Source organism: Pagrus pagrus, assembly GCF_965226575.1.
Source record: "Pagrus pagrus genome assembly, chromosome: 22".
Taxonomy (NCBI): domain Eukaryota; kingdom Metazoa; phylum Chordata; class Actinopteri; order Spariformes; family Sparidae; genus Pagrus; species Pagrus pagrus.
Genome location: NC_140204.1, coordinates 6,297,550 through 6,320,207, shown reverse-complemented (window position 1 = coordinate 6,320,207; position 22,658 = coordinate 6,297,550). Strand labels below are relative to the sequence as shown.

General features: G+C 38.3%; 5 protein-coding genes across 5 annotated transcripts; all 5 read right to left on the bottom strand.

The window, feature by feature from the left end:
* Positions 1–363: 363 nt before the first annotated feature.
* Positions 364–1,954, bottom strand: LOC311251457 (complement C1q-like protein 4). Its single transcript, XM_084343870.1, has 3 exons — positions 1,890–1,954; positions 1,455–1,577; positions 364–1,287 (listed from the first exon to the last, which is right to left on the bottom strand). Exons 1-3 carry the CDS (start codon positions 1,894–1,896, stop codon positions 1,007–1,009), a joined length of 411 nt encoding a protein of 136 aa, XP_084199996.1. The 5' UTR covers positions 1,897–1,954; the 3' UTR covers positions 364–1,006.
* Positions 1,955–5,192: 3,238 nt separating this feature from the next.
* Positions 5,193–6,745, bottom strand: LOC311251802 (complement C1q-like protein 4). Its single transcript, XM_084344445.1, has 3 exons — positions 6,681–6,745; positions 6,246–6,368; positions 5,193–6,078 (listed from the first exon to the last, which is right to left on the bottom strand). The coding sequence occupies exons 1-3, from the start codon at positions 6,685–6,687 to the stop codon at positions 5,798–5,800; spliced, it is 411 nt and encodes a 136-aa protein (XP_084200571.1). The 5' UTR covers positions 6,688–6,745; the 3' UTR covers positions 5,193–5,797.
* A 3,238-nt stretch (positions 6,746–9,983) lies between these two features.
* On the bottom strand, positions 9,984–11,570 carry LOC311251420 (complement C1q-like protein 4). Its single transcript, XM_084343816.1, has 3 exons — positions 11,506–11,570; positions 11,071–11,193; positions 9,984–10,903 (listed from the first exon to the last, which is right to left on the bottom strand). The coding sequence occupies exons 1-3, from the start codon at positions 11,510–11,512 to the stop codon at positions 10,623–10,625; spliced, it is 411 nt and encodes a 136-aa protein (XP_084199942.1). The 5' UTR covers positions 11,513–11,570; the 3' UTR covers positions 9,984–10,622.
* Positions 11,571–14,748: 3,178 nt separating this feature from the next.
* On the bottom strand, positions 14,749–16,335 carry LOC311251198 (complement C1q-like protein 4). The gene is made up of 3 exons (XM_084343553.1): positions 16,271–16,335; positions 15,836–15,958; positions 14,749–15,668 (listed from the first exon to the last, which is right to left on the bottom strand). The coding sequence occupies exons 1-3, from the start codon at positions 16,275–16,277 to the stop codon at positions 15,388–15,390; spliced, it is 411 nt and encodes a 136-aa protein (XP_084199679.1). The 5' UTR covers positions 16,278–16,335; the 3' UTR covers positions 14,749–15,387.
* A 4,017-nt stretch (positions 16,336–20,352) lies between these two features.
* On the bottom strand, positions 20,353–21,493 carry LOC311251877 (complement C1q-like protein 4; the record flags this gene model as incomplete). Its single annotated transcript, XM_084344525.1, has 2 exons — positions 20,353–20,627; positions 21,349–21,493. 2 exons carry the CDS (start codon positions 21,491–21,493, stop codon positions 20,353–20,355), a joined length of 420 nt encoding a protein of 139 aa, XP_084200651.1.
* Positions 21,494–22,658: the final 1,165 nt, after the last annotated feature.

Sequence of the window (22,658 nt, the reverse complement as noted above, 5' to 3'; positions counted from 1 at the left end):
CACTTTGTAAAGTTCATTTATAAATATTATTTAAACGCTCATTATGAAGTTGCAACTGGTGTTAATAAACCCCTGTTTAAATGATTAATATAATAATTTATGAAGCATTTCATTTCTTGTTAACAGTGAAAAAATATATATAAACTAAAGTTAATTAATTATAGATTTAACATTTAATAATCATGTTTATTATGAAGTGTTACTAATGTGATTAAAATTGTGAATATGCTACAAAATAAAAAACTCTTGATAATTATTGCTATTATGACATATTTAACAAAGATACATACATGTAAGCTGAAAAAATAATAATAGTATGATTTTTAATGTCTAAAAACATGAACTAGAGTTTGTTCAGATGCTCAGTAGATCTTTATTGTTGCATTAGGAGCCATCAGCAGCAGCACACAGACGTGACTGAGGAGAGGCAGTCTCTCCTCAGTTCTTACAGCACTTTGAGATAACACACATTAACTGTAGACAACAACAGGACGTACATGATTTCACTCAAGGTGTTATTCAACCTTTCTTTATCTGGTCGTGACATTTTCCAGGTTGAAGACACATTGTTCTTCTTCCTTGGTACATCACAACATCTCAAACATCCTCCACCTGCTCCTTAAACTCCTCCACACATATATCCTCTTGTTGAACAGACACACAGGAAGAGGTCTGAACCCCCTCCAGGCTGAACTCCTTTATAATGAGTTTACTTGTATTGAGTTTCCCAACAACTTAAACATTGTAATATCATGGTGGATATATAAGACAGCAAGCAAAAGCAGAATCATGTTGGTTAAAACTCAGGAAGTTCCCTCACACCTGAGATCAATGATTAAATATTTAATATTTGAGTTTTATCTCAATTTTGAGCAAGTTTATAAGTAATTAAAACTAACTAAATGCAGTTAGCATCTGACCAAAAGTTTTAATCCAAATTTAAACTGTAATGGTAGTATAGTAGATGCATCAGTGATCTCAGGTTTGTGGACTCATCCTTCTGGAGTTACTGACTGACCATAAAACCACTGAAGGAGGTGGTGTTGTCAGATGCCCAAACATAATGGTTTGCAGGCAGGCGCACATACACCTGGTCTCCTTTCTGCAGCTCCAGGATTGCAGAGTTTCCTGCATTATCAGCGAAGCCTTGGGCTGTCTGATTGTTATCAACGGCCTTGACAATGAGGTTGCCATTCTTCATCAGTGACAGCCCTGATTGATTATCTTTTCCAGCATGATAGGAGAAGGTGAAATAATAAACCCCTACAAGAGGAGCCTTGAATATCCCTGTGGAAACAAAGGAGTATTCATCAGATTTAAAAGTTTCTGAAACAGGTGAGGGGTGTAACTGAATATGCAGCTGTATTCATTAAACCAGTATGTAAAATGTCTCAACAGCACTCCAGACAATCAACTCAGGTGATTGTGAGTGTGGCTGCATGTGATGTATTTACCTGAAGTGTTGTCGTAGCCTCCACCAACGTTTGTAATGTTGGTGTTAAAAACCACAGTTGTGTCTCCCTGCCGGGGTCCAAAGTTTCCACCATGGTCTGCCACTGCAGTGAAAAACACCTTACCTACCATAAAACGAAACAGGTTATTTTGTCAAGGCATTTCTGCTGTGTTCATCTTGTACATTTCATCACATTACATGCATTGTTTAAAGAGCAACCTGTAGGTTGAACTTCTAACTGATGTATTCTTCAGGTATCATTATGCTCAAATGTTAAATATATATGATTTTATAGACTTTATAAGACATAAAGGCAGAAAATCAGGTAAACAATATCCTGAAAAACATCACAACAAGTCAGGAGCAGGTGTTGGAGTCTGGGCTCCATTTTACAATATTTTAACCTGAAGCCATCAAAGAGAAAGTTTCACTCTACCTGACATCCTGGTCGGTTGATCACTCGTGTTGGGTTTACAGGTAGACTGTAGCTCGTCTTTGCTCCGTCTCCAAAGCTGTGATCAACAGGATCGCTGCTGCTGCTTTTATATTGTTCGATCGATGGCAAAGTGTTGTCACATGTCTCCCTTAACCAATCATAGAGAATATTTTGTGGTGGGAAAACATCATCCTGGCTCTAAACATGAATTTCTCAGGAAAATGGGAGTCTGTGCCAACCTGTGTACAGGTTAACTGCATTTTCACCAGGTGGTATCATCAAGTATTTCTTATGAAACACTCTGACAGCGTGACCAAAGAACAAACAGAATGAAATGAACATTTAATTTAGTTTTTTTCCTGCTGATTGTAAAAAAGAGGAAAAACACAGTATGAGTGATATCAAATGCGTTTCTGGGAAGGTGATTATTCAGCACAATTTTAAAATATAAGACAGCAAGCAAAAGCAGAATCATGTTGGTTAAAACTCAGGAAGTTCCCTCACACCTGAGATCAATGATTAAATATTTAATATTTGAGTTTTATCAGGTAAATTTGATGTGACTGTTTATGTATAATTAAAGCGGACTAGTTGAGTTAGCATCTGACCAAAAGTTGGAATCCAAATTTAAACTGTAATGGTAGTTTAGTAGATGCATCAGTGATCTCAGGTTTGTGGACTCATCCCTCTGGAGTTACTGACTGACCAGAAAACCACTGAAGGAGGTGGTGTTGTTGGATGGCCAAACATGACAGTTTTGATGCAGGTGCACAAACACCTGGTCTCCTATCTGCAGCTCCAACCCAAAAACCACAGGCTGAGTGATATCTAATGAGTTTCTGGGAGGTGATTCTTTAGCACGATTTAAGGCAAATTTCCTGATATCATTTGTGATTTCTTGTGCGCAAAATTGACACATGGACCTCAGGGGGGTGAAGCTCATGTAGTGTCCAAAATTAAAGTGTTGATCATCTGTGGACCATCAGACTTTTATGTTTATTGTCACTTTCATGACATTAAAGTGCCTCGTCTCAGTGTCTCTGTCCACGGAGTGAAGGCACTGAGACGAGGCAGTAGAGAACGTACACAACAGCATAACATCCTTAAATCAACCCATAAATCTGACCCGAGTCGTAGGGGTCTGAAGTATTTTCCTAAAAAACGTTGCATAGAGTCACAAAAATATCTCCTCTCAATAATCACTTATGACCCATACACATGCTGGGTATGATAACGAAGATGAATAGTGGTCTGTTGCTTTAATGGGAAAATGTGAGCTCACACAGTTTTAGGAGGCGTTGATTGACAAGGTTGCGTAATGCATTGTGCAATCAGGATCAGGTATGGGTAGTTTTTAGGGTTATTTTGTTGTTGTTGCTGTATGTTTTGTGCGAGTATGAATGTGTCTGCGTGCCAGCGCGTTGAACCAGGATGCCAACTGTCACATGATGACCTGATGAGTGACTGGGAGTAGTGCACCTGGCGTGAACTCCTTTCTGTCACGGTGCTACAGTGGCAGTCATGTTGTTTTTCTGTTTTCCTGTGTTCAGTTCTCAGTTCCCAGCACTTCTAGATGCAGGTATGATAACGACAATGATTAGCTTCTTTACTTTTCTTGGGAAAATGTGGGCGTTCACTGCACTTCCTGAAGTTTGACCTGGTATTCAGCAATATCTCAAAGTATTTCATCAGAAACACTGGTTGACAGAACGACCAACACCTTAACAAAAGCTACAAATGTTAAAATTCCTAAAGGGAAAGAACTACTGATAAACTAACTATATACTAATAAATTACAAAACAAGAAAGACATCAGTCATTAATAGCACCAAAACTGGTGCAGTACTTTTGATAATCCAAAATGTAGAATATGGGGACAGTAACTAGGAGGATCGCGCTGAGGATATAATTGATTCCAGTATTTTCACATCAACCGATAGAAGTGATATTGGGCAGAAAGAAGACCAGCTAGTAGGATCTTTGTCCTTCTTGACATCAAACACACAAACAACCCTGATTCAAAATGTGGTGATTCTGAATGACATTTTTTCTGATTAACTGAAGGATTAAATGTTCTTTCATGGGTTGACATGATTCTCCTACTTCTTGAGCGAAATAAACAATTTAAAAACACTATTGGATTAGCTGGAAAATGCATCGTCACACAGCTGAAAACATGACTGTTGTTCTGAACTGTTTTTGACTGATGGCACCTTAAGATGCTGGGTATGATTACAACAATGAATAGCTGTTTGTGGTTATTCTTGAGAAAATGTCAGCTGACAGAGTTTCAGGTGGAATTGTTTCACATGGTTTAAGATACATTGTGCAATCGACATCAACGTTTTAACAAAAGCTGCACGTACACACACACACGCACACACAGACACATGCACACACACACACACACACACACACACACACACACACACACACACACACACACACACACACACACACACACACACAGTATCCTGTTCAAACTGAAAAAAAAAACCTTATATTTAGATTTAAACTGAAGTTCCTCTTGTTTTAATTATAAATAGATTATCTGGTGCTTTCAAAGTATAATATAATATGTATAATTAAAGTAGACTAGACCCTGTTAGCATCCGACAAAAAGTTTGAATCCAAATTTAAACTGTAATGGTAGTTTAGTAGATGCATCAGTGATCTCAGGTTTGTGGACTCGTCCTTCTGGAGTTACTGACTGAGAAGAAAACCACTGAAGGAGGTGGTGTTGTTAGATGCCCGGACATGACAGTTTGGAGGCAGGTGCATAAACACCTGGTCTCCTTTATGCAGCTCCAACCCAAAGACCACAGGCTGAGTGATATCAAATGGGTTTCTGGGAAGGTGACTCTTGTGCACTATTTTTGCTAAATTGCCTGATATCATTTGTGACCTCTTCTGCGTAAAATTGGCAGATGGACCTGAGGGGGGTGAAGCTCATGTAGTGTCCAAAATTAAAGTTTTGGACACTACATTAATATAATAATTTATGAAGCATTTCATTTCTTGTTAACAGTGAAAAAATATATATAAACTAAAGTTAATTAATTATAGATTTAACATTTAATAATCATGTTTATTATGAAGTGTTACTAATGTGATTAAAATTGTGAATATGCTACAAAATAAAAAACTCTTGATAATTATTGCTATTATGACATATTTAACAAAGATACATACATGTAAGCTGAAAAAATAATAATAGTATGATTTTTAATGTCTAAAAACATGAACTAGAGTTTGTTCAGATGCTCAGTAGATCTTTATTGTTGCATTAGGAGCCATCAGCAGCAGCACACAGACATGACTGAGGAGAGGCAGTCTCTCCTCAGTTCTTACAGCACTTTGAGATAACACACATTAACTGTAGACAACAACAGGACGTACATGATTTCACTCAAGGTGTTATTCAACCTTTCTTTATCTGGTCGTGACATTTTCCAGGTTGAAGACACATTGTTCTTCTTCCTTGGTACATCACAACATCTCAAACATCCTCCACCTGCTCCTTAAACTCCTCCACACATATATCCTCTTGTTGAACAGACACACAGGAAGAGGTCTGAACCCCCTCCAGGCTGAACTCCTTTATAATGAGTTTACTTGTATTGAGTTTCCCAACAACTTAAACATTGTAATATCATGGTGGATATATAAGACAGCAAGCAAAAGCAGAATCATGTTGGTTAAAACTCAGGAAGTTCCCTCACACCTGAGATCAATGATTAAATATTTAATATTTGAGTTTTATCTCAATTTTGAGCAAGTTTATAAGTAATTAAAACTAACTAAATGCAGTTAGCATCTGACCAAAAGTTTTAATCCAAATTTAAACTGTAATGGTAGTTTAGTAGATGCATCAGTGATCTCAGGTTTGTGGACTCATCCTTCTGGAGTTACTGACTGACCATAAAACCACTGAAGGAGGTGGTGTTGTCAGATGCCCAAACATAATGGTTTGCAGGCAGGCGCACATACACCTGGTCTCCTTTCTGCAGCTCCAGGATTGCAGAGTTTCCTGCATTATCAGCGAAGCCTTGGGCTGTCTGATTGTTATCAACGGCCTTGACAATGAGGTTGCCATTCTTCATCAGTGACAGCCCTGATTGATTATCTTTTCCAGCATGATAGGAGAAGGTGAAATAATAAACCCCTACAAGAGGAGCCTTGAATATCCCTGTGGAAACAAAGGAGTATTCATCAGATTTAAAAGTTTCTGAAACAGGTGAGGGGTGTAACTGAATATGCAGCTGTATTCATTAAACCAGTATGTAAAATGTCTCAACAGCACTCCAGACAATCAACTCAGGTGATTGTGAGTGTGGCTGCATGTGATGTATTTACCTGAAGTGTTGTCGTAGCCTCCACCAACGTTTGTAATGTTGGTGTTAAAAACCACAGTTGTGTCTCCCTGCCGGGGTCCAAAGTTTCCACCATGGTCTGCCACTGCAGTGAAAAACACCTTACCTACCATAAAACGAAACAGGTTATTTTGTCAAGGCATTTCTGCTGTGTTCATCTTGTACATTTCATCACATTACATGCATTGTTTAAAGAGCAACCTGTAGGTTGAACTTCTAACTGATGTATTCTTCAGGTATCATTATGCTCAAATGTTAAATATATATGATTTTATAGACTTTATAAGACATAAAGGCAGAAAATCAGGTAAACAATATCCTGAAAAACATCACAACAAGTCAGGAGCAGGTGTTGGAGTCTGGGCTCCATTTTACAATATTTTAACCTGAAGCCATCAAAGAGAAAGTTTCACTCTACCTGACATCCTGGTCGGTTGATCACTCGTGTTGGGTTTACAGGTAGACTGTAGCTCGTCTTTGCTCCGTCTCCAAAGCTGTGATCAACAGGATCGCTGCTGCTGCTTTTATATTGTTCGATCGATGGCAAAGTGTTGTCACATGTCTCCCTTAACCAATCATAGAGAATATTTTGTGGTGGGAAAACATCATCCTGGCTCTAAACATGAATTTCTCAGGAAAATGGGAGTCTGTGCCAACCTGTGTACAGGTTAACTGCATTTTCACCAGGTGATATCATCAAGTATTTCTTATGAAACACTCTGACAGCGTGACCAAAGAACAAACAGAATGAAATGAACATTTAATTTAGTTTTTTTCCTGCTGATTGTAAAAAAGAGGAAAAACACAGTATGAGTGATATCAAATGCGTTTCTGGGAAGGTGATTATTCAGCACAATTTTAAAATATAAGACAGCAAGCAAAAGCAGAATCATGTTGGTTAAAACTCAGGAAGTTCCCTCACACCTGAGATCAATGATTAAATATTTAATATTTGAGTTTTATCAGGTAAATTTGATGTGACTGTTTATGTATAATTAAAGCGGACTAGTTGAGTTAGCATCTGACCAAAAGTTGGAATCCAAATTTAAACTGTAATGGTAGTTTAGTAGATGCATCAGTGATCTCAGGTTTGTGGACTCATCCCTCTGGAGTTACTGACTGACCAGAAAACCACTGAAGGAGGTGGTGTTGTTGGATGGCCAAACATGACAGTTTTGATGCAGGTGCACAAACACCTGGTCTCCTATCTGCAGCTCCAACCCAAAAACCACAGGCTGAGTGATATCTAATGAGTTTCTGGGAGGTGATTCTTTAGCACGATTTAAGGCAAATTTCCTGATATCATTTGTGATTTCTTGTGCGCAAAATTGACACATGGACCTCAGGGGGGTGAAGCTCATGTAGTGTCCAAAATTAAAGTGTTGATCATCTGTGGACCATCAGACTTTTATGTTTATAGTCACTTTCATGACATTAAAGTGCCTCGTCTCAGTGTCTCTGTCCACGGAGTGAAGGCACTGAGACGAGGCAGTAGAGAACGTACACAACAGCATAACATCCTTAAATCAACCCATAAATCTGACCCGAGTCGTAGGGGTCTGAAGTATTTTCCTAAAAAACGTTGCATAGAGTCACAAAAATATCTCCTCTCAATAATCACTTATGACCCATACACATGCTGGGTATGATAACGAAGATGAATAGTGGTCTGTTGCTTTAATGGGAAAATGTGAGCTCACACAGTTTTAGGAGGCGTTGATTGACAAGGTTGCGTAATGCATTGTGCAATCAGGATCAGGTATGGGTAGTTTTTAGGGTTATTTTGTTGTTGTTGCTGTATGTTTTGTGCGTGTATGAATGTGTCTGCGTGCCAGCGCGTTGAACCAGGATGCCAACTGTCACATGATGACCTGATGAGTGACTGGGAGTAGTGCACCTGGCGTGAACTCCTTTCTGTCACGATGCTACAGTGGCAGTCATGTTGTTTTTCTGTTTTCCTGTGTTCAGTTCTCAGTTCCCAGCACTTCTAGATGCAGGTATGATAACGACAATGATTAGCTTCTTTACTTTTCTTGGGAAAATGTGGGCGTTCACTGCACTTCCTGAAGTTTGACCTGGTATTCAGCAATATCTCAAAGTATTTCATCAGAAACACTGGTTGACAGAACGACCAACACCTTAACAAAAGCTACAAATGTTAAAATTCCTAAAGGGAAAGAACTACTGATAAACTAACTATATACTAATAAATTACAAAACAAGAAAGACATCAGTCATTAATAGCACCAAAACTGGTGCAGTACTTTTGATAATCCAAAATGTAGAATATGGGGACAGTAACTAGGAGGATCGCGCTGAGGATATAATTGATTCCAGTATTTTCACATCAACCGATAGAAGTGATATTGGGCAGAAAGAAGACCAGCTAGTAGGATCTTTGTCCTTCTTGACATCAAACACACAAACAACCCTGATTCAAAATGTGGTGATTCTGAATGACATTTTTTCTGATTAACTGAAGGATTAAATGTTCTTTCATGGGTTGACATGATTCTCCTACTTCTTGAGCGAAATAAACAATTTAAAAACACTGTTGGATTAGCTGGAAAATGCATCGTCACACAGCTGAAAACATGACTGTTGTTCTGAACTGTTTTTGACTGATGGCACCTTAAGATGCTGGGTATGATTACAACAATGAATAGCTGTTTGTGGTTATTCTTGAGAAAATGTCAGCTGACAGAGTTTCAGGTGGAATTGTTTCACATGGTTTAAGATACATTGTGCAATCGACATCAACGTTTTAACAAAAGCTGCACGTACACACACACACGCACACACAGACACATGCACACACACGCACACACACACACACACACACACAGACACGCACACACAGACACGCACACACACACACACACACACACACACACACACACACACACACACACACACACACAGTATCCTGTTCAAACTGAAAAAAACAAACTTATATTTAGATTTAAACTGAAGTTCCTCTTGTTTTAATTATAAATAGATTATCTGGTGCTTTCAAAGTATAATATAATATGTATAATTAAAGTAGACTAGACCCTGTTAGCATCCGACAAAAAGTTTGAATCCAAATTTAAACTGTAATGGTAGTTTAGTAGATGCATCAGTGATCTCAGGTTTGTGGACTCGTCCTTCTGGAGTTACTGACTGAGAAGAAAACCACTGAAGGAGGTGGTGTTGTTAGATGCCCGGACATGACAGTTTGGAGGCAGGTGCATAAACACCTGGTCTCCTTTATGCAGCTCCAACCCAAAGACCACAGGCTGAGTGATATCAAATGGGTTTCTGGGAAGGTGACTCTTGTGCACTATTTTTGCTAAATTGCCTGATATCATTTGTGACCTCTTCTGCGTAAAATTGGCAGATGGACCTGAGGGGGGTGAAGCTCATGTAGTGTCCAAAATTAAAGTTTTGGACACTACATTAATATAATAATTTATGAAGCATTTCATTTCTTGTTAACAGTGAAAAAATATATATAAACTAAAGTTAATTAATTATAGATTTAACATTTAATAATCATGTTTATTATGAAGTGTTACTAATGTGATTAAAATTGTGAATATGCTACAAAATAAAAAACTCTTGATAATTATTGCTATTATGACATATTTAACAAAGATACATACATGTAAGCTGAAAAAATAATAATAGTATGATTTTTAATGTCTAAAAACATGAACTAGAGTTTGTTCAGATGCTCAGTAGATCTTTATTGTTGCATTAGGAGCCATCAGCAGCAGCACACAGACGTGACTGAGGAGAGGCAGTCTCTCCTCAGTTCTTACAGCACTTTGAGATAACACACATTAACTGTAGACAACAACAGGACGTACATGGTTTCACTCAAGGTGTTATTCAACCTTTCTTTATCTGGTCGTGACATTTTCCAGGTTGAAGACACATTGTTCTTCTTCCTTGGTACATCACAACATCTCAAACATCCTCCACCTGCTCCTTAAACTCCTCCACACATATATCCTCTTGTTGAACAGACACACAGGAAGAGGTCTGAACCCCCTCCAGGCTGAACTCCTTTATAATGAGTTTACTTGTATTGAGTTTCCCAACAACTTAAACATTGTAATATCATGGTGGATATATAAGACAGCAAGCAAAAGCAGAATCATGTTGGTTAAAACTCAGGAAGTTCCCTCACACCTGAGATCAATGATTAAATATTTAATATTTGAGTTTTATCTCAATTTTGAGCAAGTTTATAAGTAATTAAAACTAACTAAATGCAGTTAGCATCTGACCAAAAGTTTTAATCCAAATTTAAACTGTAATGGTAGTATAGTAGATGCATCAGTGATCTCAGGTTTGTGGACTCATCCTTCTGGAGTTACTGACTGACCATAAAACCACTGAAGGAGGTGGTGTTGTCAGATGCCCAAACATAATGGTTTGCAGGCAGGCGCACATACACCTGGTCTCCTTTCTGCAGCTCCAGGATTGCAGAGTTTCCTGCATTATCAGCGAAGCCTTGGGCTGTCTGATTGTTATCAACGGCCTTGACAATGAGGTTGCCATTCTTCATCAGTGACAGCCCTGATTGATTATCTTTTCCAGCATGATAGGAGAAGGTGAAATAATAAACCCCTACAAGAGGAGCCTTGAATATCCCTGTGGAAACAAAGGAGTATTCATCAGATTTAAAAGTTTCTGAAACAGGTGAGGGGTGTAACTGAATATGCAGCTGTATTCGTTAAACCAGTATGTAAAATGTCTCAACAGCACTCCAGACAATCAACTCAGGTGATTGTGAGTGTGGCTGCATGTGATGTATTTACCTGAAGTGTTGTCGTAGCCTCCACCAACGTTTGTAATGTTGGTGTTAAAAACCACAGTTGTGTCTCCCTGCCGGGGTCCAAAGTTTCCACCATGGTCTGCCACTGCAGTGAAAAACACCTTACCTACCATAAAACGAAACAGGTTATTTTGTCAAGGCATTTCTGCTGTGTTCATCTTGTACATTTCATCACATTACATGCATTGTTTAAAGAGCAACCTGTAGGTTGAACTTCTAACTGATGTATTCTTCAGGTATCATTATGCTCAAATGTTAAATATATATGATTTTATAGACTTTATAAGACATAAAGGCAGAAAATCAGGTAAACAATATCCTGAAAAACATCACAACAAGTCAGGAGCAGGTGTTGGAGTCTGGGCTCCATTTTACAATATTTTAACCTGAAGCCATCAAAGAGAAAGTTTCACTCTACCTGACATCCTGGTCGGTTGATCACTCGTGTTGGGTTTACAGGTAGACTGTAGCTCGTCTTTGCTCCGTCTCCAAAGCTGTGATCAACAGGATCGCTGCTGCTGCTTTTATATTGTTCGATCGATGGCAAAGTGTTGTCACATGTCTCCCTTAACCAATCATAGAGAATATTTTGTGGTGGGAAAACATCATCCTGGCTCTAAACATGAATTTCTCAGGAAAATGGGAGTCTGTGCCAACCTGTGTACAGGTTAACTGCATTTTCACCAGGTGATATCATCAAGTATTTCTTATGAAACACTCTGACAGCGTGACCAAAGAACAAACAGAATGAAATGAACATTTAATTTAGTTTTTTTCCTGCTGATTGTAAAAAAGAGGAAAAACACAGTATGAGTGATATCAAATGCGTTTCTGGGAAGGTGATTATTCAGCACAATTTTAAAATATAAGACAGCAAGCAAAAGCAGAATCATGTTGGTTAAAACTCAGGAAGTTCCCTCACACCTGAGATCAATGATTAAATATTTAATATTTGAGTTTTATCAGGTAAATTTGATGTGACTGTTTATGTATAATTAAAGCGGACTAGTTGAGTTAGCATCTGACCAAAAGTTGGAATCCAAATTTAAACTGTAATGGTAGTTTAGTAGATGCATCAGTGATCTCAGGTTTGTGGACTCATCCCTCTGGAGTTACTGACTGACCAGAAAACCACTGAAGGAGGTGGTGTTGTTGGATGGCCAAACATGACAGTTTTGATGCAGGTGCACAAACACCTGGTCTCCTATCTGCAGCTCCAACCCAAAAACCACAGGCTGAGTGATATCTAATGAGTTTCTGGGAGGTGATTCTTTAGCACGATTTAAGGCAAATTTCCTGATATCATTTGTGATTTCTTGTGCGCAAAATTGACACATGGACCTCAGGGGGGTGAAGCTCATGTAGTGTCCAAAATTAAAGTGTTGATCATCTGTGGACCATCAGACTTTTATGTTTATTGTCACTTTCATGACATTAAAGTGCCTCGTCTCAGTGTCTCTGTCCACGGAGTGAAGGCACTGAGACGAGGCAGTAGAGAACGTACACAACAGCATAACATCCTTAAATCAACCCATAAATCTGACCCGAGTCGTAGGGGTCTGAAGTATTTTCCTAAAAAACGTTGCATAGAGTCACAAAAATATCTCCTCTCAATAATCACTTATGACCCATACACATGCTGGGTATGATAACGAAGATGAATAGTGGTCTGTTGCTTTAATGGGAAAATGTGAGCTCACACAGTTTTAGGAGGCGTTGATTGACAAGGTTGCGTAATGCATTGTGCAATCAGGATCAGGTATGGGTAGTTTTTAGGGTTATTTTGTTGTTGTTGCTGTATGTTTTGTGCGTGTATGAATGTGTCTGCGTGCCAGCGCGTTGAACCAGGATGCCAACTGTCACATGATGACCTGATGAGTGACTGGGAGTAGTGCACCTGGCGTGAACTCCTTTCTGTCACGATGCTACAGTGGCAGTCATGTTGTTTTTCTGTTTTCCTGTGTTCAGTTCTCAGTTCCCAGCACTTCTAGATGCAGGTATGATAACGACAATGATTAGCTTCTTTACTTTTCTTGGGAAAATGTGGGCGTTCACTGCACTTCCTGAAGTTTGACCTGGTATTCAGCAATATCTCAAAGTATTTCATCAGAAACACTGGTTGACAGAACGACCAACACCTTAACAAAAGCTACAAATGTTAAAATTCCTAAAGGGAAAGAACTACTGATAAACTAACTATATACTAATAAATTACAAAACAAGAAAGACATCAGTCATTAATAGCACCAAAACTGGTGCAGTACTTTTGATAATCCAAAATGTAGAATATGGGGACAGTAACTAGGAGGATCGCGCTGAGGATATAATTGATTCCAGTATTTTCACATCAACCGATAGAAGTGATATTGGGCAGAAAGAAGACCAGCTAGTAGGATCTTTGTCCTTCTTGACATCAAACACACAAACAACCCTGATTCAAAATGTGGTGATTCTGAATGACATTTTTTCTGATTAACTGAAGGATTAAATGTTCTTTCATGGGTTGACATGATTCTCCTACTTCTTGAGCGAAATAAACAATTTAAAAACACTATTGGATTAGCTGGAAAATGCATCGTCACACAGCTGAAAACATGACTGTTGTTCTGAACTGTTTTTGACTGATGGCACCTTAAGATGCTGGGTATGATTACAACAATGAATAGCTGTTTGTGGTTATTCTTGAGAAAATGTCAGCTGACAGAGTTTCAGGTGGAATTGTTTCACATGGTTTAAGATACATTGTGCAATCGACATCAACGTTTTAACAAAAGCTGCACGCACACACACACACGCACACACAGACACATGCACACACACACACACACACACACACACACACACACACACACACACACACAGTATCCTGTTCAAACTGAAAAAAAAAACCTTATATTTAGATTTAAACTGAAGTTCCTCTTGTTTTAATTATAAATAGATTATCTGGTGCTTTCAAAGTATAATATAATATGTATAATTAAAGTAGACTAGACCCTGTTAGCATCCGACAAAAAGTTTGAATCCAAATTTAAACTGTAATGGTAGTTTAGTAGATGCATCAGTGATCTCAGGTTTGTGGACTCGTCCTTCTGGAGTTACTGACTGAGAAGAAAACCACTGAAGGAGGTGGTGTTGTTAGATGCCCGGACATGACAGTTTGGAGGCAGGTGCATAAACACCTGGTCTCCTTTATGCAGCTCCAACCCAAAGACCACAGGCTGAGTGATATCAAATGGGTTTCTGGGAAGGTGACTCTTGTGCACTATTTTTGCTAAATTGCCTGATATCATTTGTGACCTCTTCTGCGTAAAATTGGCAGATGGACCTGAGGGGGGTGAAGCTCATGTAGTGTCCAAAATTAAAGTTTTGGACACTACATTAATATAATAATTTATGAAGCATTTCATTTCTTGTTAACAGTGAAAAAATATATATAAACTAAAGTTAATTAATTATAGATTTAACATTTAATAATCATGTTTATTATGAAGTGTTACTAATGTGATTAAAATTGTGAATATGCTACAAAATAAAAAACTCTTGATAATTATTGCTATTATGACATATTTAACAAAGATACATACATGTAAGCTGAAAAAATAATAATAGTATGATTTTTAATGTCTAAAAACATGAACTAGAGTTTGTTCAGATGCTCAGTAGATCTTTATTGTTGCATTAGGAGCCATCAGCAGCAGCACACAGACGTGACTGAGGAGAGGCAGTCTCTCCTCAGTTCTTACAGCACTTTGAGATAACACACATTAACTGTAGACAACAACAGGACGTACATGATTTCACTCAAGGTGTTATTCAACCTTTCTTTATCTGGTCGTGACATTTTCCAGGTTGAAGACACATTGTTCTTCTTCCTTCGTACATCACAACATCTCAAACATCCTCCACCTGCTCCTTAAACTCCTCCACACATATATCCTCTTGTTGAACAGACACACAGGAAGAGGTCTGAACCCCCTCCAGGCTGAACTCCTTTATAATGAGTTTACTTGTATTGAGTTTCCCAACAACTTAAACATTGTAATATCATGGTGGATATATAAGACAGCAAGCAAAAGCAGAATCATGTTGGTTAAAACTCAGGAAGTTCCCTCACACCTGAGATCAATGATTAAATATTTAATATTTGAGTTTTATCTCAATTTTGAGCAAGTTTATAAGTAATTAAAACTAACTAAATGCAGTTAGCATCTGACCAAAAGTTTTAATCCAAATTTAAACTGTAATGGTAGTATAGTAGATGCATCAGTGATCTCAGGTTTGTGGACTCATCCTTCTGGAGTTACTGACTGACCATAAAACCACTGAAGGAGGTGGTGTTGTCAGATGCCCAAACATAATGGTTTGCAGGCAGGCGCACATACACCTGGTCTCCTTTCTGCAGCTCCAGGATTGCAGAGTTTCCTGCATTATCAGCGAAGCCTTGGGCTGTCTGATTGTTATCAACGGCCTTGACAATGAGGTTGCCATTCTTCATCAGTGACAGCCCTGATTGATTATCTTTTCCAGCATGATAGGAGAAGGTGAAATAATAAACCCCTACAAGAGGAGCCTTGAATATCCCTGTGGAAACAAAGGAGTATTCATCAGATTTAAAAGTTTCTGAAACAGGTGAGGGGTGTAACTGAATATGCAGCTGTATTCATTAAACCAGTATGTAAAATGTCTCAACAGCACTCCAGACAATCAACTCAGGTGATTGTGAGTGTGGCTGCATGTGATGTATTTACCTGAAGTGTTGTCGTAGCCTCCACCAACGTTTGTAATGTTGGTGTTAAAAACCACAGTTGTGTCTCCCTGCCGGGGTCCAAAGTTTCCACCATGGTCTGCCACTGCAGTGAAAAACACCTTACCTACCATAAAACGAAACAGGTTATTTTGTCAAGGCATTTCTGCTGTGTTCATCTTGTACATTTCATCACATTACATGCATTGTTTAAAGAGCAACCTGTAGGTTGAACTTCTAACTGATGTATTCTTCAGGTATCATTATGCTCAAATGTTAAATATATATGATTTTATAGACTTTATAAGACATAAAGGCAGAAAATCAGGTAAACAATATCCTGAAAAACATCACAACAAGTCAGGAGCAGGTGTTGGAGTCTGGGCTCCATTTTACAATATTTTAACCTGAAGCCATCAAAGAGAAAGTTTCACTCTACCTGACATCCTGGTCGGTTGATCACTCGTGTTGGGTTTACAGGTAGACTGTAGCTCGTCTTTGCTCCGTCTCCAAAGCTGTGATCAACAGGATCGCTGCTGCTGCTTTTATATTGTTCGATCGATGGCAAAGTGTTGTCACATGTCTCCCTTAACCAATCATAGAGAATATTTTGTGGTGGGAAAACATCATCCTGGCTCTAAACATGAATTTCTCAGGAAAATGGGAGTCTGTGCCAACCTGTGTACAGGTTAACTGCATTTTCACCAGGTGATATCATCAAGTATTTCTTATGAAACACTCTGACAGCGTGACCAAAGAACAAACAGAATGAAATGAACATTTAATTTAGTTTTTTTCCTGCTGATTGTAAAAAAGAGGAAAAACACAGTATGAGTGATATCAAATGCGTTTCTGGGAAGGTGATTATTCAGCACAATTTTAAAATATAAGACAGCAAGCAAAAGCAGAATCATGTTGGTTAAAACTCAGGAAGTTCCCTCACACCTGAGATCAATGATTAAATATTTAATATTTGAGTTTTATCAGGTAAATTTGATGTGACTGTTTATGTATAATTAAAGCGGACTAGTTGAGTTAGCATCTGACCAAAAGTTGGAATCCAAATTTAAACTGTAATGGTAGTTTAGTAGATGCATCAGTGATCTCAGGTTTGTGGACTCATCCCTCTGGAGTTACTGACTGACCAGAAAACCACTGAAGGAGGTGGTGTTGTTGGATGGCCAAACATGACAGTTTTGATGCAGGTGCACAAACACCTGGTCTCCTATCTGCAGCTCCAACCCAAAAACCACAGGCTGAGTGATATCTAATGAGTTTCTGGGAGGTGATTCTTTAGCACGATTTAAGGCAAATTTCCTGATATCATTTGTGATTTCTTGTGCGCAAAATTGACACATGGACCTCAGGGGGGTGAAGCTCATGTAGTGTCCAAAATTAAAGTGTTGATCATCTGTGGACCATCAGACTTTTATGTTTATTGTCACTTTCATGACATTAAAGTGCCTCGTCTCAGTGTCTCTGTCCACGGAGTGAAGGCACTGAGACGAGGCAGTAGAGAACGTACACAACAGCATAACATCCTTAAATCAACCCATAAATCTGACCCGAGTCGTAGGGGTCTGAAGTATTTTCCTAAAAAACGTTGCATAGAGTCACAAAAATATCTCCTCTCAATAATCACTTATGACCCATACACATGCTGGGTATGATAACGAAGATGAATAGTGGTCTGTTGCTTTAATGGGAAAATGTGAGCTCACACAGTTTTAGGAGGCGTTGATTGACAAGGTTGCGTAATGCATTGTGCAATCAGGATCAGGTATGGGTAGTTTTTAGGGTTATTTTGTTGTTGTTGCTGTATGTTTTGTGCGTGTATGAATGTGTCTGCGTGCCAGCGCGTTGAACCAGGATGCCAACTGTCACATGATGACCTGATGAGTGACTGGGAGTAGTGCACCTGGCGTGAACTCCTTTCTGTCACGATGCTACAGTGGCAGTCATGTTGTTTTTCTGTTTTCCTGTGTTCAGTTCTCAGTTCCCAGCACTTCTAGATGCAGGTATGATAACGACAATGATTAGCTTCTTTACTTTTCTTGGGAAAATGTGGGCGTTCACTGCACTTCCTGAAGTTTGACCTGGTATTCAGCAATATCTCAAAGTATTTCATCAGAAACACTGGTTGACAGAACGACCAACACCTTAACAAAAGCTACAAATGTTAAAATTCCTAAAGGGAAAGAACTACTGATAAACTAACTATATACTAATAAATTACAAAACAAGAAAGACATCAGTCATTAATAGCACCAAAACTGGTGCAGTACTTTTGATAATCCAAAATGTAGAATATGGGGACAGTAACTAGGAGGATCGCGCTGAGGATATAATTGATTCCAGTATTTTCACATCAACCGATAGAAGTGATATTGGGCAGAAAGAAGACCAGCTAGTAGGATCTTTGTCCTTCTTGACATCAAACACACAAACAACCCTGATTCAAAATGTGGTGATTCTGAATGACATTTTTTCTGATTAACTGAAGGATTAAATGTTCTTTCATGGGTTGACATGATTCTCCTACTTCTTGAGCGAAATAAACAATTTAAAAACACTATTGGATTAGCTGGAAAATGCATCGTCACACAGCTGAAAACATGACTGTTGTTCTGAACTGTTTTTGACTGATGGCACCTTAAGATGCTGGGTATGATTACAACAATGAATAGCTGTTTGTGGTTATTCTTGAGAAAATGTCAGCTGACAGAGTTTCAGGTGGAATTGTTTCACATGGTTTAAGATACATTGTGCAATCGACATCAACGTTTTAACAAAAGCTGCACGTACACACACACACGCACACACAGACACATGCACACACACACACACACACACACACACACACACACACACACACACACACACACACACACACACACACACACACAGTATCCTGTTCAAACTGAAAAAAAAAAACTTATATTTAGATTTAAACTGAAGTTCCTCTTGTTTTAATTATAAATAGATTATCTGGTGCTTTCAAAGTATAATATAATATGTATAATTAAAGTAGACTAGACCCTGTTAGCATCCGACAAAAAGTTTGAATCCAAATTTAAACTGTAATGGTAGTTTAGTAGATGCATCAGTGATCTCAGGTTTGTGGACTCGTCCTTCTGGAGTTACTGACTGAGAAGAAAACCACTGAAGGAGGTGGTGTTGTTAGATGCCCGGACATGACAGTTTGGAGGCAGGTGCATAAACACCTGGTCTCCTTTATGCAGCTCCAACCCAAAGACCACAGGCTGAGTGATATCAAATGGGTTTCTGGGAAGGTGACTCTTGTGCACTATTTTTGCTAAATTGCCTGATATCATTTGTGACCTCTTCTGCGTAAAATTGGCAGATGGACCTGAGGGGGGTGAAGCTCATGTAGTGTCCAAAATTAAAGTTTTGGACACTACATTAATATAATAATTTATGAAGCATTTCATTTCTTGTTAACAGTGAAAAAATATATATAAACTAAAGTTAATTAATTATAGATTTAACATTTAATAATCATGTTTATTATGAAGTGTTACTAATGTGATTAAAATTGTGAATATGCTACAAAATAAAAAACTCTTGATAATTATTGCTATTATGACATATTTAACAAAGATACATACATGTAAGCTGAAAAAATAATAATAGTATGATTTTTAATGTCTAAAAACATGAACTAGAGTTTGTTCAGATGCTCAGTAGATCTTTATTGTTGCATTAGGAGCCATCAGCAGCAGCACACAGACGTGACTGAGGAGAGGCAGTCTCTCCTCAGTTCTTACAGCACTTTGAGATAACACACATTAACTGTAGACAACAACAGGACGTACATGATTTCACTCAAGGTGTTATTCAACCTTTCTTTAGCTGGTTGTGACATTTTCCAGGTTGAAGACACATTGTTCTTCTTCCTTCGTACACCACAACATATCAAACATCCTCCACCTGCTCCTTAAACTCCTCCACACATATATCCTCTTGTTGTACAGACACACAGGAAGAGGTCTGAACCCCCTCCAGGCTGAACTCCTTTATAATGAGTTTACTTGTATTTAGTTTCCCAACAACTTAAACATTGTAATATCATGGTGGATATATAAGACAGCAAGCAAAAGCAGAATCATATTGGTTAAAACTCAGGAAGTTCCCTCACACCTGAGATCAATGATTAAATATTTAATATTTGAGTTTTATCTGGTAAATTTGAAGTGACTGTGCACAAAACTGGCACATGGACCTGAGGGTGGTGAAGCTCATGTAGTGTCCAAAATGAAAGTGTTGATCCTTTGTGGACCATCAGATTGTGATATTTATTGTCACTTTCATGACATGAAACAGTAAATGGATCAGTTCAGACTCAGTGGAATAATGATATATTCTGGCTGATCACAGTAATATGACAGCAACAGCCACCTGTTTTAATCTAAATGTACATTTGAATGGTAACAGAGTCGTTGCATCATTGATCACAGGTTGTTGGAAACATCTTTCTGAATTCATTGATTTTCACTGATTCTAACTGATCTGGAAACCACTGAAGGAGGTGTGGTTGCTCGATGCCCAAACAGTACAATTTGCTTCCATGCGCACATAAACCTGGTCTCCTTTCTGCAGCTGCAAGACAACTGCATTTCCTCCATTATCAGCTCCATCAAAGCTTGATTTGTGATCAGATGTCATGACTATCATCTCACTGTTCTTGAAGAGCAGCAGCTTTGATGCATAGTTTCCTCCTCCATGAAAGAAGAGGGTGAAGTAATAAACACCTGCAACAGGTGCAGTGAAGACACCTGTGAAAACAACAGTGTTCATCAGTTTTATGGGTTTCTGAAGGCTTTGAATGTGAAAGTAATAATTACAACATGGTAGTGGTGTGTAGCCATAATAATATTCAGTAAAGGAAACAAATGCATCTACTTCATGCATGGGTGTAGAAAGCATTAAACATGTTACTGGGACAATTTTAACAGAGGTTTGGAGTTTCTCCTCTCGAAAATGTTTTAGCAGAGTAGATGTCATTTAACAGGTGGTTTGATCTTTTATCTGGCTATAGTAGCATCAGAAAAATTATCAGTAGGTCGACATTTTGCCATTTCATCCTGAGGAAGTGCCCCAGAAAACATGTTTGAAGATAATAAATCACTAAACGTATGTAAATTGATTCAGCCAGTACACTAGGATGGGAAAAGTCCCACCCACTTTTCAAAATTAGTATGAATGCCCAGATAAATGAAACTACATGTCAAGTTTTTACTGCTACGTTGCACCGAGACACTTCATTGTTAATGTACACTATAATATTACTGGTAATTGTATAACTGTTTTTTTTATCGGTCTGGCACTGCATGGGTCATCGGTGAACTTTAAGCCTTCATAATCTGGCAGAGATAGTAATCAGATTACCGAAGTCATTAATGATACACAGCTATAGTATATTCATCAGGCCAGTTAGTAAAATGTATCAACAATCTAACAGTTACAGGTGATTTAGGCTGCGTGTGATGTCCTTACCTGTAGAGCTGCTGTAGGCATCACCGATGTTTGTGAACACTTTGCTGTAAATCAGAGTCACGGGTGTGTTGAGTGGTCCATATGCTCCACCTTTCTCTATCGCTGCACTGAATGCCACCTTGGTTTTGCCTGTGTAAAATAACATGTTTCCATCCTGTTATTTGATTAAAGCATTTCTCTTGCAGAACATTTTGTATTTCATCACAAAACAAACATACAGAAGAGGATTAGGGCCACTGTAAAAAAAATATTTAGTTCTGACTTTTTTTTTCACAAGTCTGACTTTAATTCTGACTAATTCTAATTCTGAAAAGAAATATATGTGTGTGTATATATATATATATATATACACATATATTTTACAGTGACCCTAATCCTTTTCTGTACAAACAAGACTTAAAGAGCAACTTGTAGGTTGAAGTTTAGTACAGGTTGAACTGTTGTCAGTAACAAACTGTTGAACATTGTGGAGTGAAACAACACAGTGTTAGGAATCAATTTCTTGCTGATGGACGTTACTTCTCCTCATTTTTGTTCATTACTGGCCCCTTGGAGGCCGAGCAGCCTCTAAATTATAAGACTGGGGTTCATCACATGCATATGAACATGTTTCAACCTTATCAGTGTCAAAACCAGCACTGAATTCATATTGATATTTATTACCATTAATTCATTACTTAATATCAGTTTTTTGTTGTTGTTTTTAAATCCACAACATCTTCCTGCACAGGCACAGAAAACTAAAAGTTGCTCTTTGATAAATTATTAATTCAAATCTTGAAGAAGAAAGTCTCATTCTACCTGATTCACACATGGTGGATTTGCAGAGTAGATATTTTCTTCGCTCGTCTTCACTCAGTCTCCAAAGCTGTGATCAACAAGATCGCTGCTGCTGCTGCTTTTATATTGTTTGATTGATGGTAAGGTGTTGTCACATGTCTCCCTTAACCAATTACAGAGTAGGAAAACATCATCCTGGCTCTAAACATAACTGTAAGAAATTTCTCAGGAAAATGTGAGGCTGTGCCAACCTGTGTTCTGGTTTACAGAACTTTCAGCAGGTGATTTCACCAACTATTTCTCATGAAACACGCTGACAGTGTGACCAAAGATAAAAGAAAAAAACCACAGGCTGAGTGATATCAAATGGTTTCTGGGAGGTGATTGTTCAGCACAATTTTGGCCAAGTTGCCTGATATCATTTGTGACATCTTGTGCACAAAATTGGCACATGGAACTGAGGGGGGTGAAGCTCATGTAGTGTCCAAAAAGTGTTGATCATCTGTGGAGCATCAGACTTTTATGTTTAT

What these genes read in the sequence shown, in the direction of transcription:
- LOC311251457 (XM_084343870.1), bottom strand. An exon ending in AGGCTACGACAACACTTCAG is followed by an intron (nt 1,288 to 1,454) that starts GTAAATACATCA and finishes TTGTTTCCACAG; the next exon opens with GGATATTCAAGGCTCCTCTT.
- LOC311251802 (XM_084344445.1), bottom strand. An exon ending in AGGCTACGACAACACTTCAG is followed by an intron (nt 6,079 to 6,245) that starts GTAAATACATCA and finishes TTGTTTCCACAG; the next exon opens with GGATATTCAAGGCTCCTCTT.
- LOC311251420 (XM_084343816.1), bottom strand. An exon ending in AGGCTACGACAACACTTCAG is followed by an intron (nt 10,904 to 11,070) that starts GTAAATACATCA and finishes TTGTTTCCACAG; the next exon opens with GGATATTCAAGGCTCCTCTT.
- LOC311251198 (XM_084343553.1), bottom strand. An exon ending in AGGCTACGACAACACTTCAG is followed by an intron (nt 15,669 to 15,835) that starts GTAAATACATCA and finishes TTGTTTCCACAG; the next exon opens with GGATATTCAAGGCTCCTCTT.